Below are 16,010 nucleotides of genomic sequence, written 5' to 3' on the forward strand. Positions count from 1 at the left end.
TTTTTTTGGTGGGGTTCGTGTTGCTTATTCTTTATTTTTCTATATTGTGTCATGTGTACTATTGTTTATCTGTTTTGACATTTTCATTTTTAGCCATGGCGTTGTCAGTTTATTATCGATGTATGAGTCTGGTATCTTTCGTCCCTCTGTTAATGCTTACATAATGTTATGTAAGCTATTTCGTAAAATGTTTTTTTTTTAATTTGATGATTTCTTATAGTGAGGAATTCATTTTCTAAGCGGATTGGTGCGCTGTTAAGTTTGTTTTATCATTCAGTTTGTTTATAATTTAGGGTGCGTTGTTATGTATGTTTATTTTTCAGGAAACATATTATGTTATTCTTTCATGGTTCTAATCGATATGAACCCCACTAGACTTGCAGCTGCCGGCAACTATTTATTAATCAACAGTTATCTCCCTTATACAGAAGCCGTGCAAACAACGTTTTTTTTTGGTTATTTTCTAGTGTACCTATCTAAGAAAAATCAGCATGGTAGAGGTAATATAAATAGAAAATATTATATACAGTAAATGACCATAAGTGTTCGTCACCAGGATCTCCTGTAGTTGGTGATCGCAATACTGGTATTAAAATTTTGTATTCCAGTATCGTACCAGTATTGTGGTTTTTTTTTAAATAAACAAATTATACACGGCCAACAATACATATGAGACAATATCTGAAAAAGTATAATTTTTGGCAATAAGAAAAAAAAATGTCTTTAGACCTGGTATTTTAATAGCACAAATCAAAGAACACACCTTGAGGATCTAGATACCGTGTTGTCTGTAATTCAGACAATTCTTATTGTGGTAACAATGGCATTTTTAAAAATGGTACAAAAAAAAATCCAGTTCTTAAAAATCCTCTCTTTTAGCACTTTGATATTCCACTGTTACATTACACACTAAAAACAAAACCCAAACAATATGCTGATATGGGAAAGGTAACATCATAACTGCCAACTTTTCAAAATGCCCATGGGGGTTTTATGGAATCCGGGTCCGTCTGCCCTGATTCTGGTTCGCCCTAGTGTCTGTTCGCCCTAATACCTGTTCGCCCTGAGTCCGTTCGCCCTGATTTTTTTTATAGTATAGTGTTGCGTTGTGTGTATATAATTGAATGTGTTGAGGTCAGTCTACAATTTGGCCGAATATTTACGATGATCATGTTGTTTATAGCTAGCTGCTACTGGGACTAGGTTATAAGTTTCTGTATATTTCTGGACTACAAGATATTGTGACTTCAAGGTATTGCCTTGAGAAGTAAGTTTGTATCTGTATGTTATTACCATGATTACGTTTATACTAGGAAATATTCAATAACAGTTATAACAAGATCAATTCCGAACTGTACTTCGCACACCTTTATTTCCTAAACGAATATTTAAAAGCACTTATTTGAATTACTATTAGTGAAACAAATACCAAAAACACAGTCACACTGCTGTACATTGATCACTTGTCATCAGTGTTTTTACCCATCCAAGCTGACTATTTTATTTGAGAAAAATGTTATTTTCATTATTAATCCATCAAACATGTCAAAGACAATTCAAATAACAATCAGTGATATCAAAGATTTCAAATGATACCTTATCAGCAATCAAAATGCAATCAACAGTAATTAAAAGTATTTAATTAATATAAATTTGGCAAATATTCTGTTATTTTCTTTTACATTGTAATAGATATACATAAATTTCAATATATATATATATAGAATGTTGTAATTTATTCCAATGAAGAAGGCCGTAATGGCCGAAACGTATGGGAATTTGTGTTATAGTTTTTATTATATATATATTTCGTTAATAAATTTAACATATACATATCATGAATGAATATAGGGCGAACGAACCCAGGGCGAATGAACCCAGGGCGAACGAACCAAGGGCGAACAAACTCAGTGCGAACGAACCTCGGGCGAACATGTAATTAGGGCGAACGATCCCGATACCGGTTTTATGTGCAAGTGTAAATCAAAATATTGTCCTATGAAATGTTGTACCACAAGACAATATTTCATAACTATGTATTATGAAATATTGTCCTCGTCTATGGAAAAATGTCCTGAGAATGACAAATTTTCATAGTGAAATTTTGTCTGTATGTAGAAAAGAATCCATGACAAATCGCCCCACTTTTTCACAAACTTGCCCCACTTTCTAAAAAAATCGCCCCACTCTTGTTAACCAACTCGCCCCACTTATGAAAAAGGATAAAAAGGTTTCCTTTTAAGTGTTATACAAATAACTAAGCTTACAAGTATAAAGTTATTCTCCAATAATGATACAAACACATTTTTGCAATTATATTATAAGAATGTGAAACATCATTTAATTTAAAAAATAATGGGTAAATAAATTTCATTTTTTTTTTGGTGTTCTGTGTAGATAAGTTTCCATTTAAGTGGGGCTAATTGATCCTAGTTGGTAGACCTGAAAATTATACATTGAAGTAGATTTGACCTTTTTTCAATAAGTGGGGCAAGTTCACAGGGGGGGGGGGGGGGGAATTAACGGGATTTAACCATTTTCACAAGTGAGGCGATTTTTTAAAAAGTGGGGCGAGTTGGTAAACCTGTTTGGGGCGATTTTTTTTTAAAGTGGGGCGACTTGGTGAAAAAGTGGGGCGATTTGGTGTGGGGCGTTTTGCCAGTGGGGCGATTTGTCCTGCTTCCGTAGTCAATATTTCACAGATGAATACTATGGAATTTTGTCTTGTTAAAGGGAGGTTATATTTTGTGTGAATTGAGACAATATTTCACAGAGAAATACTATGAAATTGTGTCCTGTTAAAGGGAAGTTATATTTTGTGAGTATTGAGACAATATTTTATAGACAGATTGTCATAGAATTTTGTCCCATGAAGGGGAGGTTAATCAACATATCTTCATGATAGAGAAGGTATATAGGGAAAAAAAATTCTGCAACACAATCTGTGTATATATTTACAAAATAAGCAATTGTCAGTACATTACTTATATTTGTACAGTATAATGTAATAAAATGAAACATACATTAGACAATTCTTTAATCTTTAATTAACCATTTGTAATATATCAATGCAAATTTGTAACTCACTATTAGTAATAATATAAATTCCTTACTATACAAAACAATTTCAGTTATAAATCTAAAAATATGCATGCTGCATGCTTGTGTACTATTTCTAATTGTGTAATAATTCGATAAAAAAATATTTTCAAAGCCAGTATTTCATAGTGAAATATTGTCTAGAAGGAGGTCACAAAATTTCATGGACAAGGACACTATTAAATTTTGTCCGACAGACAATATTTCATGGTGGACAATATTTTATGTTACAACAGATGGGTCTTATAGTCCTACAAATCCTTCAAGGGGGCCTTCAAATACATTTAAATGTTGTTTTTTGGTTTCTTCATACTTTTACAAGCCCATAGTCATTAAAATTTAATGTTTGGTCTAAATTTGTGGACAAAATTGCTCTTTCAAAATTTCCATAGGGGAAATCCCCCGCAAATAGTGACAGTTGGCAGGTATGTAACATTTTTACCTAAGCAATATATGAAAAGGTATACATTTTTATGCCCCACCTACGATAGTAGAGGGGCATTATGTTTTCTGGTCTGTGGCTCTGATCGTCTGTGCGTCCGTCCGTTCAGGTTAAAGTTTTTGGTCAAGGTAGTTTTGGATGAAGCTGAAGTCCAATCAACTTGAAACTTAGTAGACTTGTTGCTTATGATATGATCTTTCTAATTTTAAAGCCAAATTAGACTTTTGACCCCAATTTCACGGTCCACTGAACATAGAAAATGAAAGTGGGAGTTTCAGGTTAAACATGTTAAAGTTTTTGGTCAAGGTAGTTTTTGGTGAAGCTGAAGTCCAATCAACTTGAAACTTAATCAACTTGTTGCTTATGATAAAATCTTTTTAATTTTGAAGCCAAATTAGACTTTTGACCCCAATTTCACGGTCCACTAAGCATAGAAAATTAAAGTGGGAGTTTCAGGTTAAAGTTTTTGGTCAAGGTAGTTTTTGATAAAATTGAAGTCCAATCAACTTGAAACTTTTCATTTCTAAGTAGCAACATTCCAGCAGCACCTGCATACAGGGTATATATCTCCCAGTTGATACGATATTCCCGTGCTTGCATTTCCTATCATGATTTTCTTGATAGAGGGTTGCTGCTCACAAGGAAGCTACATTTGTATTAAACCAAGAGTTCCAAATGGTGAAGTTGAAATCGTCCCTTCGTAAATTTTACGGACGCCATCACGAGTTGGTTGACTGTTATGGAATAACCGTTTCACAAATGATATCGGATATGTTCCTTACATGGTAACTACAATCCCCTTCCCTTTCATGAATGTGACCTACCCAATAAGACTATTTACCGGATTTGTTATCACATAAGCAACACGACGGGTGCCACATGTGGAGCAGGATCTGCTTACCCTTCCGGAACACCTGAGATCACCCCTAGTTTTTTGGTGGGGTTCGTGTTGTTTATTCTTTAGTTTTCTATGTTGTGTCGTGTGTGCTGTTGTTTGTTTGTCTTTTTCATTTTTAGCCATGGCGTTGTCAGTTTGTTTTAGATTTATGAGTTTGACTGTCCCTTTGGTATCTTTTGCCCTCTTTTAGTACATATGTTCCCTATAGTATAATCTTTCTAATTTTAATACCAAATTAGATTATTACCCAATTTCACTGTCCATGGAACATGGAAAAGGATAGTGCGAGTGGGGCATCCGTGTACTTTGGACACATTCTTGTTGAAATCTAAATTATATGAAAAGGGTGGGATTTTCTCTTTGCATTGAAGTCTCTTTCAGTCATTGGTGGCCTTCAGCTGTTATCTGCTTTTTGGTCAGTTGTGTCTCTTTGACACATTTCCCATTTCAATTCTCAATTCTATGTACATGTACAAACAATGTATTAAATATAGGAAGATGTGGTATGAGTGCCAATGAGACAACTCTCCATCCAAATGTTCAGTCCTCACTGCCTCAAACAACAAAAATACAATTAAACACGACTACATCCTTCACAGTCATACCCTAGAATCGGTCTCCTCCGCTAAATAACTTGGTATAACACTGCAATCTGACTTAAAATGGACCCAGCATACAAACAACATCATTGGCAATGCAAATAAAAGTCTCATTGAGTCTAGGCTTTAATTTCTAAAAAGAAATAAAAAAACATCAATCACAAACATTAAGTCTCAGGCATACCTAGCACTTGTCCGACCAAAACTAGAATATACTTGTTCGGTTTGGAACCCTCATACTGCTGAATCAGATGGTTCAACGTCGGACAGCTAGGTATGCCTGCAATCGTTATCACAACACCAGTAGCGTTACAGACATGCTCAATACTTTAAATTGGCCTACCTTACAATAACGCAGACTTAAAACTAGACTTATAATGTCCTATAAAATTGTTCACCATATTGCCGCTGTACCATCAGATTTACTCATACCAACAGACAATAAAACCCGGCAATTTCATCCACAAACTTACAGACACCTACTTACATTTAAAGACTGTTACAAATATTCATTTTTCACGTTTTCTATTACACAATGGAATGTACTACCTCAAAAGGTATTACTTTCTCCAACCTTAAATATGTTTAGAGAACAGTCGACACCTACTGTTCTCTACAATATAGAACAGTAAACCTAGTAGTTATGTAAATAGTTTTAACCACATGTCATGTTAGTGTTTGTTTATTTTTGGCACTATTCTTTTGTAAATATTTATTTATTATTATCCTACGCATGCGCAGCAGTTAGTAATCATCAAAAATCTGATGGATAACTGGATACCATAAGAAGAAGAAGTAACAATTTTCAAAAGTAAAGCATCATCATGATTATAGGTCAAACATGTATAATTGTTAAAATGACAATATTATTTTATTCTTGTGTCCCCTTTCTTAACTATATTCTACTGTATTTAAAACATCTTTTTATTAAGAGAATATTTAATTTTGTACTTTTAGGAAGTTCAGAAACACTCAGTCCATACACTTGTGTTTAGATCATTGAAAAGAACCCATGACATGTTCATAACCGATCAAGGAATTCCACCAGCAAAAGATGACAAGGGGTAAGTCATTATGTTTCACATGTTTATAACAGATCAAGTAATTCTACCAGCAAAAGATGGTAAGGGGTAGGTCATCATGTTTCATATGTTCATAACCGATCAAGGAATTCCACCAGCAAAAGATGACAAGGGGTAAGTCATTCTGTTTCACATGTTTATAACAGATCAAGTAATTCATGACCACCAGCTAAAGATGACAAGGGGTAAGTCATCATGTTTCACATGTTTTTAACAGATTAAGGAGTTCCACCAGCAAAAGATGACAAGGGGTAAGTCATTCTGTTTCACATGTTTATAACAGATCAAGTAATTCATGACCACCAGCTAAAGATGACAAGGGGTAAGTCATCATGTTTCACATGTTTATAACAGATCAAGTAATTCATGACCACCAGCTAAAGATGACAAGGGGTAAGTCATTCTGTTTCACATGTTTATAACAGATCAAGTAATTCATGACCACCAGCTAAAGATGACAAGGGGTAGGTCATCATGTTTCACATGTTTTTAACAGATCAAGGAGTTCCACCAGCAAAAGATGAAAAGCTGAAGGGGTACATTGTAAGTCATCATGGTTCACATGTTTATAACAGACCAAGGAGTTCTACCAGCTAAAGATTACAAGGTTCTAAAATTGAAAGACAATTAGCCTTGAAGCCTTGAACTTTTGCTGTAGTTATTATTCATGTCAACTTTTGTCTATTTTATAGTGAAATACTGAAAAGAAGAGTAAAGACCATTGATGAATACAAAATGGTTAAAGATTTACCAAAAGAGGGCCAAAGGAAACAACAGCAACAAAGTGTTATCAAACCATATGAAACTAATCAATGGCAACGTAAGCTTTATAATATACCAGTATCTTTTAATCATGTCAATGAAAAAAATCCATATGCAACTATTCCAGTCATAATTATGTTCAATAACTCTGCATGTGACTGGTTTAATTATGATTATGTAAAATGTACTGGTTACCCGTGTGATGATTAAAAAAAATATATATATAGATATTTCATCTTTGTTACTATCCATTCAAGGTTTTCTTTAGTTAATATGAAATATTATTATGAAATGATTTCATAAACAATCGTACAAATAATACTAATATTGTAAAAACATTGTGATTAGGCCACGTCGCCATGTTTGTTTTCTTTGATCATGTCAATGACTTAGTAAGTATCTCCACAATCTAGCTGTATCCTTGATAACCAAACAAGTTACAATAACATGTCATATTTAATTGCAATATAAACAGTTAAAATCATATTGAACTATTTGCATGGACGAAATAAGTGTCGAACATCAACTACGTTTGAAAACTATTTGGTCGCCATTTTGTTTTCTGTAACTTCGAAATTTTATCAAAACAAATAGCATGTATCCACTTTAACAGAGAGAAACAATGTTTAATTCTATGCTGCTTTAAGGTAAGACAATTATTGAAAAGACATGCATCTAACAGTTTTTCTCGATATTCATTGTACAAATCTTAAAAAAATATATTCACATGTCGGCCCAAGCGGGTAACATGAATGACTGAATAACACTGTTATTATCCTAATAACACTTGTAATGACCGAATAACACTTGAAATTTTGATATTAGCACATATTGGTGACTTTTAAACATTGATTATTAAATAATTATATATTATTGATGTATTTTATAACTTAAAATTGATTTACAGAGGCAGATAAGTTCATAAAGATCATTTTAAATTTAGTGTGTACATCCAGCATGGTGGCCATTGTGATTTCAGTGGTCACCATGTTGGATGTACACACTAAATTTAAAGTTATTAATGGACTTATCTGCTTTCTGTAAGTTATTTTTAAGTTATAAAATACATTGATGATATATACATTTATTTTATTATCAATGTTTAAAAGTCACCAATGTGTGCTAATATTACAAATTTAAGTGTTATTTGGTCAAGTTATAATGTTTTCTTGTCCCCTTATATTATTATCTTCTATCCTTTTTATACGACCGCAAAAAAATTTTGTAGTCGTATATTGGTATGATGTTGGCGTCGTCGTCGTCGTTGTTGGTTTTCGCACCATAACTTTAGTATAAGTAAATAGAAATCTATGAAATTTGAAGACAAGGTTTATGACCATAAAAGGAAGGTTGGGATTGATTTAAGAATCTCGGTTCAAACAGTTTAGGAATTAGGGGCCCAAAGGGACCAAAATTAAACTTGTTTGATTTTATAAAAAATTGAATAATTGGGGTTCTTTGATATGCCTATTCTAACTGTGTATGTAGATTCTTAATTTTTGTTCCCGTTTTCAAATTGGTCTACATTAAGGTCCAAAGGGTCCAAAATAAAACTTAGTTTGATTTTAACAAAAATTGAATTCTTTGGGTTCTTTGATATGCTGAATACAAATATGTACTTAGATGTTTGATTATGGGCCCAGTTTTCAAGTTGGTCCAAAATTAAACTTTGTTTGATTTCAACAAAAATTGAATTCTTGGGGTTCTTTGATATGCTAAATCTAAAAATGTACTTAGATTTTTGATTATGGGCCCAGTTTTCAAGTTGGTCCAAATCCGGGTCCAAAATTAAACTATGTTTGATTTAAACAAAAATTGAATCCTTGGGGTTCTTTCGATATGCTGAATCTAAACATGTTTTAAGATTTTTGCTTATTGGGCCAGTTTTCAAGTTGGTCCAAATCGTGGTCCAAAGTTAAACTTTGTTTGATATCAACAAAAATTGAATATATGGGGTTCTTTGATATATGCTGAATCTAAATAATGTTTTTAGATTATTGATATTTGGGCCCGGTTATCAAATTGGTCCACATTGAGGTCTAAGGGTCCACGTTGAACTTTATTTGATTTCATAAAAAATAAATTCTTGGGGTTCTTTGATATGCTGAATCTAACCATGTGTTTAGATTTTGGATATTGGACCATAAAAGGTAAATGTCCAATTAAATTTTTTTAAGTTTTTAAGTTTGAGTTCTTAGACCACATTCATTCTGTGTCAGAAACCTATGTTGTGTCAACTATTTAATCACAATTCAAATTCAGAGCTGTATCAAGCTTGAATGTTGTGTCCATACTTTGCTCCAACTGTTCAGGGTTCGAACTCTGCGGTCGTATAAAGCTGCGCCCTGTGGAGCATCTGGTTACAATATGTGTATAAAAATAATATTTGGTTTGATTTTAATTTACTGGTAACAAATTTAAAAACAGAATTAAAGAACTATGTTCATGCCTACGTACTGTGAAAGTACTTTTATTTGTGGGGAACAAATATTCGGGGTTTTCGTGGATGACTTTATCCATGAATTTAAGTGTCCATGGAAATATAATAACTGTTGTCCAAATCAAGACATGGTTGGACTACATGGATAAGGCATGCCATAAAATCTAGAGAATTAATCGAATATTGCCAAATGCACTATGAAATACAACTGCAGGTAGAATAACTCTATTATATATATATTTAATCTTTAAACTACGACTTTCAATCTTTAAATGTATAAAACTAACTTTGATTGATGAAAGTCAGATTTCCAGTGATGAAATGCTATGATAAAGTGTTCATTTTTTATTCTTATACTTCTCATACAGAAAGTAATAATTTTATGCCGGGCTTGCTTTTAATCGGAATTAATTTTACAATTCCAGGTACATTTATAGCATATGTTTAATTAACTGTTTTGTTTATGACCCAATTAACACCTTTGATGGTCTTTAATCTGTTGATCACTCGATCACAGGTTAATTAGTGTCATCACTTCATATTATATGTGTGCAACAATTTAAATGTTTACTTAGCAATTTCCTTCAATCAGGACAATTTGTAATCACAGATGAAAGCAGTTATTTTATTACAAATTTGTTGAATGTTTTCGTTTTTAAAGACTTTAAAATTCTTCACTTGATTTTTCTTTTCTTTCAGAAAACTAAAATCCACAATTTAAAAACCCACAAATATGTAACTTTTGCTCAAACCACGAAATTGATACCCACAAATTAAAGTACTTTCACAGTAGATTAGACCATTGGTACCTTTATAGCTTGCTGTTTGGTGTGAGCCAAGGCTCTGTGTTGAAGGCTGTACTTTGACCTACATTTTGTATTCTGGTTTATAATTTTACAAATTGTGACTTGGATGGAGAGTTCACTGTTGTCTCATTTGGACTCACACCACATCTTCTTGTATCTATTTACACCCTGTATAATTATATTTTTGATTGCCCCTTTATTATCTTCTATCTCTTTTTACAGAGAACCAAGATACTTTGATACAAGGTACCCACCCATACCCAGGTGGACCTGGTAAGTTTGTCACTTGTTTTCTAATCCCTATCCTATATACTTGTAAATAAAGAAATTAATTATTATTTCCACAGTTCATTATTCAGAAATAAACTTGATTTATATATAAAAGTAAATGACAATGACATCATTTTTAGCTCACCTGACCCAAGGCGCCAAGTGAGCTTTTCTCATCACTTGGTGTCCGTCGTCTGTTGATTACTTTTACAAAAATCTTCTCTGAAAAAATTTAACCAAACTTGGCCACAATCATCATTTAAGTATCTAGTTAAAAATGTATGTGGTGACTCAACCAACCAAGATAGCCGCCAAGGCTAAAAATAGAACATAGAGGTAAAATGTAGATTTTGGCTTATATCTCTGAAACCAAAGCATTTAGAGCAAATCTGACATCGGATTAAATTGTTTTTTTAGGAAAAGATCTATCTGCCCTGAAATTTTCAGATGATTGGGACAACTCGTTGTTGAGTTGCTGCCCCTAACTTGGTAATTTCAAGGAAAATTTGCCGTTTTGGTTATTATCTTGAATATTATTACAGATAGATTGATTGATTGTTGGTTGCTTAACGTCCAGTGGCAAATATTTCATGCATATTCAGGACGATATTACAGATAGAGATAAACTGTAAACAGCAATAATGTTAAGCAAAGTAAGATCTACAAATAAGTCAACTTGACCAATACTATCAGTCGACCCCTTAAGGAGTTATTGCCCTTTATAGTAAATTTTTCATAAATTTTTGTAATCTTTTACAAAAATGTTCTTCTCTGAAACTACAAAGACAAATTTAACCAAACTTTTCCACAATCATCATTAGGGTATTTAGTTTTAAAAATGTGTGGGATGACCTCGCCTATGAACCAAGATGGCCGACTTGGCTAAAAATAGTACATGCAATGCAGTTTTATACGACCGCAAAAATTGAAAATTTTTTAGTCGTATATTGGTATCACGTTGGCGTCGTCGTCCGAAGACATTTGGTTTTCGCACAATAACTTAAATAACCACAAAAGCAAGGTTGGGATTGATTTTGGGAGTTTTAGTCCTAACAGTTTAGGAATTAGGGGCCAAAAACAGGTCCCAAATAAGCATTTTTCTTGGTTTTTGCACAATAACTTTAGTATAAGTTATTAGAAATCTATGAAATTTTAACACAAGGTTTATGACCACAAAATGAAGGTTTGGATTGATGTTGGAAGTTTTGGTCCCAATGAATTAGGGGCCAAAAGGGGCCAAAATTAAACTTTGTTTGATTTAATCAAAAAATAAATTATTGGGGTTCTTTGATATGCCAAATCTAACCGTGTATTCAGATTCTTAATTTTCGGTCCTGTTTTCAAATTGGTCTACATTAAGGTCCAAAGGGTCCAAAATTAAACTTAGCTTGATTTTAACAAAAAATGAATTCTTGGGGTTCTTTGATATGCTGAATCTAAACATATACTTAGATTTTTGATTATGGGCCCAGTTTTCAAGTTGGTCCAAATCGGGGTCCAAAATTATTATACAAATGTATTAAGTATTGTGCAATAGCAAGAAATTTTCAATTGCACAGTATTGCACAATAGCAAGAAATCTACAATTTTTAACAATTTTCATAAATATTGTAAAATTTTGTAAATTTTTACACAATATTTTCCACAGTTACCACTGGGCCAAGTTCATTATATTCGATTCATAGAAAGATAATTGTAAGCAGAACACAATTTTGTCATGAATCCATTTGTGTCCTTTGTTTAATATGCACTTAGACCAAGGTGAGCGACACAAGGTCTTTCATTGTCTTTGGAGCCTCTAGTTTAACTTCTTTGAATTATTCTGTGAAGAAATAAATGATATTTAAGGTGGTATGTGTGTCTAAATTAAAAATGATAGAATTTATTCATACTTTGCTAAAGCGTAGTATATTTTCTCAAGCTACTGGTTGTGACAAAATGACATTTTTTTATAGATTATACAGGAAAAAAACATCATTATGTGAATAGAAGCTATAAACTGAATGATAGAATTGTAAAATAAAATACGATATGATAGCTATTGGAAAATGCTTTCAGAATATTAAAAGAAAAGATAGGGTGTGTTTTTTTCCAGCTAAAATACCAAATTGCAAAATTTCATGTAGAATCCTCTCAGAGTTACCTCCCCTTAAAATATCAATTTTGCAAACATTTGAAAATCAAGCAAAAATAATCTACACAATATTTTTAAGGTAAAATCTTATAAATTTGTGCTTTTGAATGCAAATTCATATTAGTTATTTGCATTCCTGCATCAAATTTTGCTAACTTGATTGGAAATCTGGACCTTAGATTCTCTGTTATTACAATCCAAGATGGCGAAAGACACCCATACCACCTTAAAAGCTATTTCCATGTTATATCCTATATAATTATTTGAATAAAGGTGTTCAGTTAACAGATGGAACAGCAATGCAAACAGATCCAAGTTATAATGCAAGTGTAGAAATGGCATTGTATGAACAAAATAGGTAAGTGCAATATTTATTTCAATGCATGTCACTTAGTTGAAGAGTCATGTAATTTACAAATTTACGTCATTTCTTCAGCAATGATTTTAATATTTTGATATTTTTCACTTGGTGTCATATGACTGCTTCAATTTTAACAGGATTTCCAAATGAAAATAGTATTTATTAACTTGGTGATGTACAATGGTTTGACAGGCGACTGCTAACCAGAGTCTGTTCATTGATTTGAAAACTCTTTGACTAAAATCTTTTCAAATTAAGATATGTTGCTTCCTGTAAATGAAGATCAATTTTGATTTTCATGATTTCAGCATTTATTGTTGTTGAATGGTAGACCTTTAAGTAGTCAAAAGTGATCTTAGAGCATGTCTGTGCAAAAATTTGAAAATACTTTGACAAAATTCATCGAAATTTATGTTTGTGTTTCCTGTGACTAAATGAAGGTCAAGTTCATTTTCACTATTAACCCTTTCCTCCATAATGACGCTTTTTGACGCCACCCCCTTAACTCCATAATGACGCCTTTTGACGCCTGTGTAGTACCTCAGTTGAAATGCTTTGACTACAAAATGTCTGCATTTGACTTTAAAAAAATTGTATCCAATATGAAAAGGATATTCATGAGAATATCTGACTTGAATCCTTTTCACAATGCATTAATACTTTAAACCTGATGATTTTTTTTTATTGAAAAAAAACCCTATGCGAATCAAGCATGTGAAGAAAAAAAATCCATGGAGGAATGGTCAAGTTGATTTTCACTATTAAAGCTTTTATCATTATTGAATTGTTATCTTTAAGTATGAACAAAATATGTCAGTTTAACTGTGACCAAAAGTTATACTTTGATTGATTTTGACCTTTCCATTTTTGAACTCTACAAAAATATGTTTAATCTTTAACTTTTGAGACAAATTATATCAAAATTATAGAAAACTACATCTGATTCAACTCGTAATATGAACTATGTTATTGAGTATTGATTTCTTTTGACAGTTTCAGGCATACTAATTTTTACCCTTTTGAGCTGGAACAAATCACTACTTTTTACCAGTTTTTTTTACAGTACAATTTCATCCCATACTTGGTATTTGAGGCATAAAACATGATGAAAAAAAGGAGTAGGTTCAGTAAGACCCCTTTTTGGCCCCAAAATATAGCAGCTTTACAAAATTGTGAAAATGTAATCTTTTAGCTATTTACTGGAAAGTGGAATGCTTCTGCTACATAAATATGGGCTGTTTTTATAACGTATTGTGCAATAGCAAATATTTTCAATTGCACAGTATTGTGCAATAGCAAGAAATATCTAATTGCACAATATTGTGCAGTAGCAAGAAATTTTCAGTTGATTTGAGTTATCTTTGTTTGTCCAGAATAGTAGTTGAATCAACTTAAATCATTGTTTTATACAGTATACAATGTATATTCACTTTTACTACCAACTGATAAATTAAAACAATCTTTACCATTCAGTGATAACAGGCACTTGTTTTACATTTTAATATTTTATGATGTATTTGAATGAGTAGTTATTGCTATTTCTTCAATTTTTTGAGAGGATTAATATTCAACAGCATTGTAAATTGCTCAAAGGCAAAACAAACATTTTAAGTTCATTAGACCACATTCATTCTGTGTCAGAAACCTATGCTGTGTCAACTATTTAATCACAGTCCAAATTAAGAGCTGAATCCAGCTTGAAAGTTGTGTCCATACTTGCCCCAACCGTTCAGGGTTCAACCTCTGCGGTCGTATAAAGCTGCGCCCTGCGGAGCATCTGGTCTTGGTTTTAGCACAATAACTTTATTATAAGTGAATAGAAATCTATGACATTTAAACACAAGGTTTATGACCATAAAAGGAAGGTTGGGATTGATTTTGGGAGTTTTGGTCCCAACAGTTTAGGAATTAGGGGCCAAAAGGGTCCAAAATAAAACTTTGTTTGATTTCATCAAAAATTATATTATTGGGGTTCCTTAATATGCTGAATCTAACGGTGTATTTAGAATCTTAATATTTGGTCCCGTTTTCAAATTGGTCTATTACATTAAGGTGTAAAGGGTTCAAAATTGAACTTTATTAGATTTCTTCAAAAATGGAATTCTTGGGGTTTTTTGATTTATGCTGAATCTAACCATGTATTTTGATTTTGGATATTGGAACATAATAGGTAAATGTCCAATTTAAAAGTTTTAAGTTTAAGTTCTTAGACCACATTCATTCTGTGTCAGAAACCTATGTTGTGTCAACTTTTTAATCACAATCCAAATTCAGAGCTGTATCAAGCTTGAATGATGTGTCCATACTTGCCCTAAATGTTCAGGGTTCGTCTTCTGCGGTCGTATTAAGCTGTGCCCTGCGAAGCACTTGGTTGACAATACAATGCACATATATCAGGCATTAGCATCATTAAGTCATGCTAAATTACTGAAAACTTCACAATTTGAGCATTTTAGTTAAATTTTGACGGTTTCCGTCTTAAATGAAAGTGGCCGCATTCGTGTTCATTCATAATATTGAAATGCAAGTTGTATTTGATAATAATACATAACATATATAAAGGTAGAGGATGAACACGGATGCGGCCACTTTCGTTTTTGACAACAACCATCTTAAAAGTGACATTTTTGGCATATTTTATAGATTTTTCATATTTAAGCTTCAATCGGTGCATTTTTTAATGACTAAATCAGTTAAAATCTTTCACATAAACTAATTGAATCAATTGAAATAGACACGTTAAAAGTATTTAAAAAGTGTCCAAAATCGTTTGTTAGATGAACCTGAAATTTGAGGCCAAAATCGACCCTTACCGGACCTACTCCTTTGGAAGGGTATGAAAACACTTTGCAACTAATACACTGTCAGTAGAGATATTTGTAAACAACAGAAATCAAAAGGCTTTAAATGTGTTCCGGGACCATTAGCTCTTTTCCAGAGTCCAGAATAAAAAAAATGATGTTTTGGGCTTTGGAACTATCAACTTGTAAGGATTAGTATCTGATATTATTCTAAACCTTTGAATTAGATGTAGTGATGCTTCCTTCTATTTTTCTTCAATTGTCGACCACCTTAGTTTTTCAAAAATAGGATAGATTAAGGTAAAGGATATGCATC

At 32.5% G+C, this 16,010-nt stretch overlaps 1 protein-coding gene across 3 annotated transcripts in view; it reads left to right on the plus strand.

Annotated features, from left to right (window-relative positions):
• Positions 1–352: 352 nt before the first annotated feature.
• LOC143042527 (pleiotropic regulator 1-like) overlaps positions 353–16,010 on the plus strand; it is a 36,673-nt gene continuing 21,015 nt past the window's right edge. The window contains exons 1-5 of one of the 3 annotated variants that reach the window (XM_076214896.1): positions 353–500; positions 5,996–6,102; positions 6,813–6,940; positions 10,351–10,401; positions 12,806–12,890. In XM_076214896.1, coding sequence (XP_076071011.1) covers positions 492–500; positions 5,996–6,102; positions 6,813–6,940; positions 10,351–10,401; positions 12,806–12,890 — 380 coding nt within the window. In that variant the 5' untranslated portion in view covers positions 353–491. Of the gene's footprint in view, positions 501–5,995; positions 6,103–6,168; positions 6,235–6,533; positions 6,585–6,812; positions 6,941–10,350; positions 10,402–12,805; positions 12,891–16,010 lie in introns of those variants that run through there. The other 2 variants (XM_076214897.1, XM_076214898.1) reach the window with 2 other exon arrangements.

The sequence above is a fragment of the Mytilus galloprovincialis genome, chromosome 8 (assembly GCF_965363235.1).
Source record: "Mytilus galloprovincialis chromosome 8, xbMytGall1.hap1.1, whole genome shotgun sequence".
Lineage (NCBI taxonomy): Eukaryota > Metazoa > Mollusca > Bivalvia > Mytilida > Mytilidae > Mytilus > Mytilus galloprovincialis.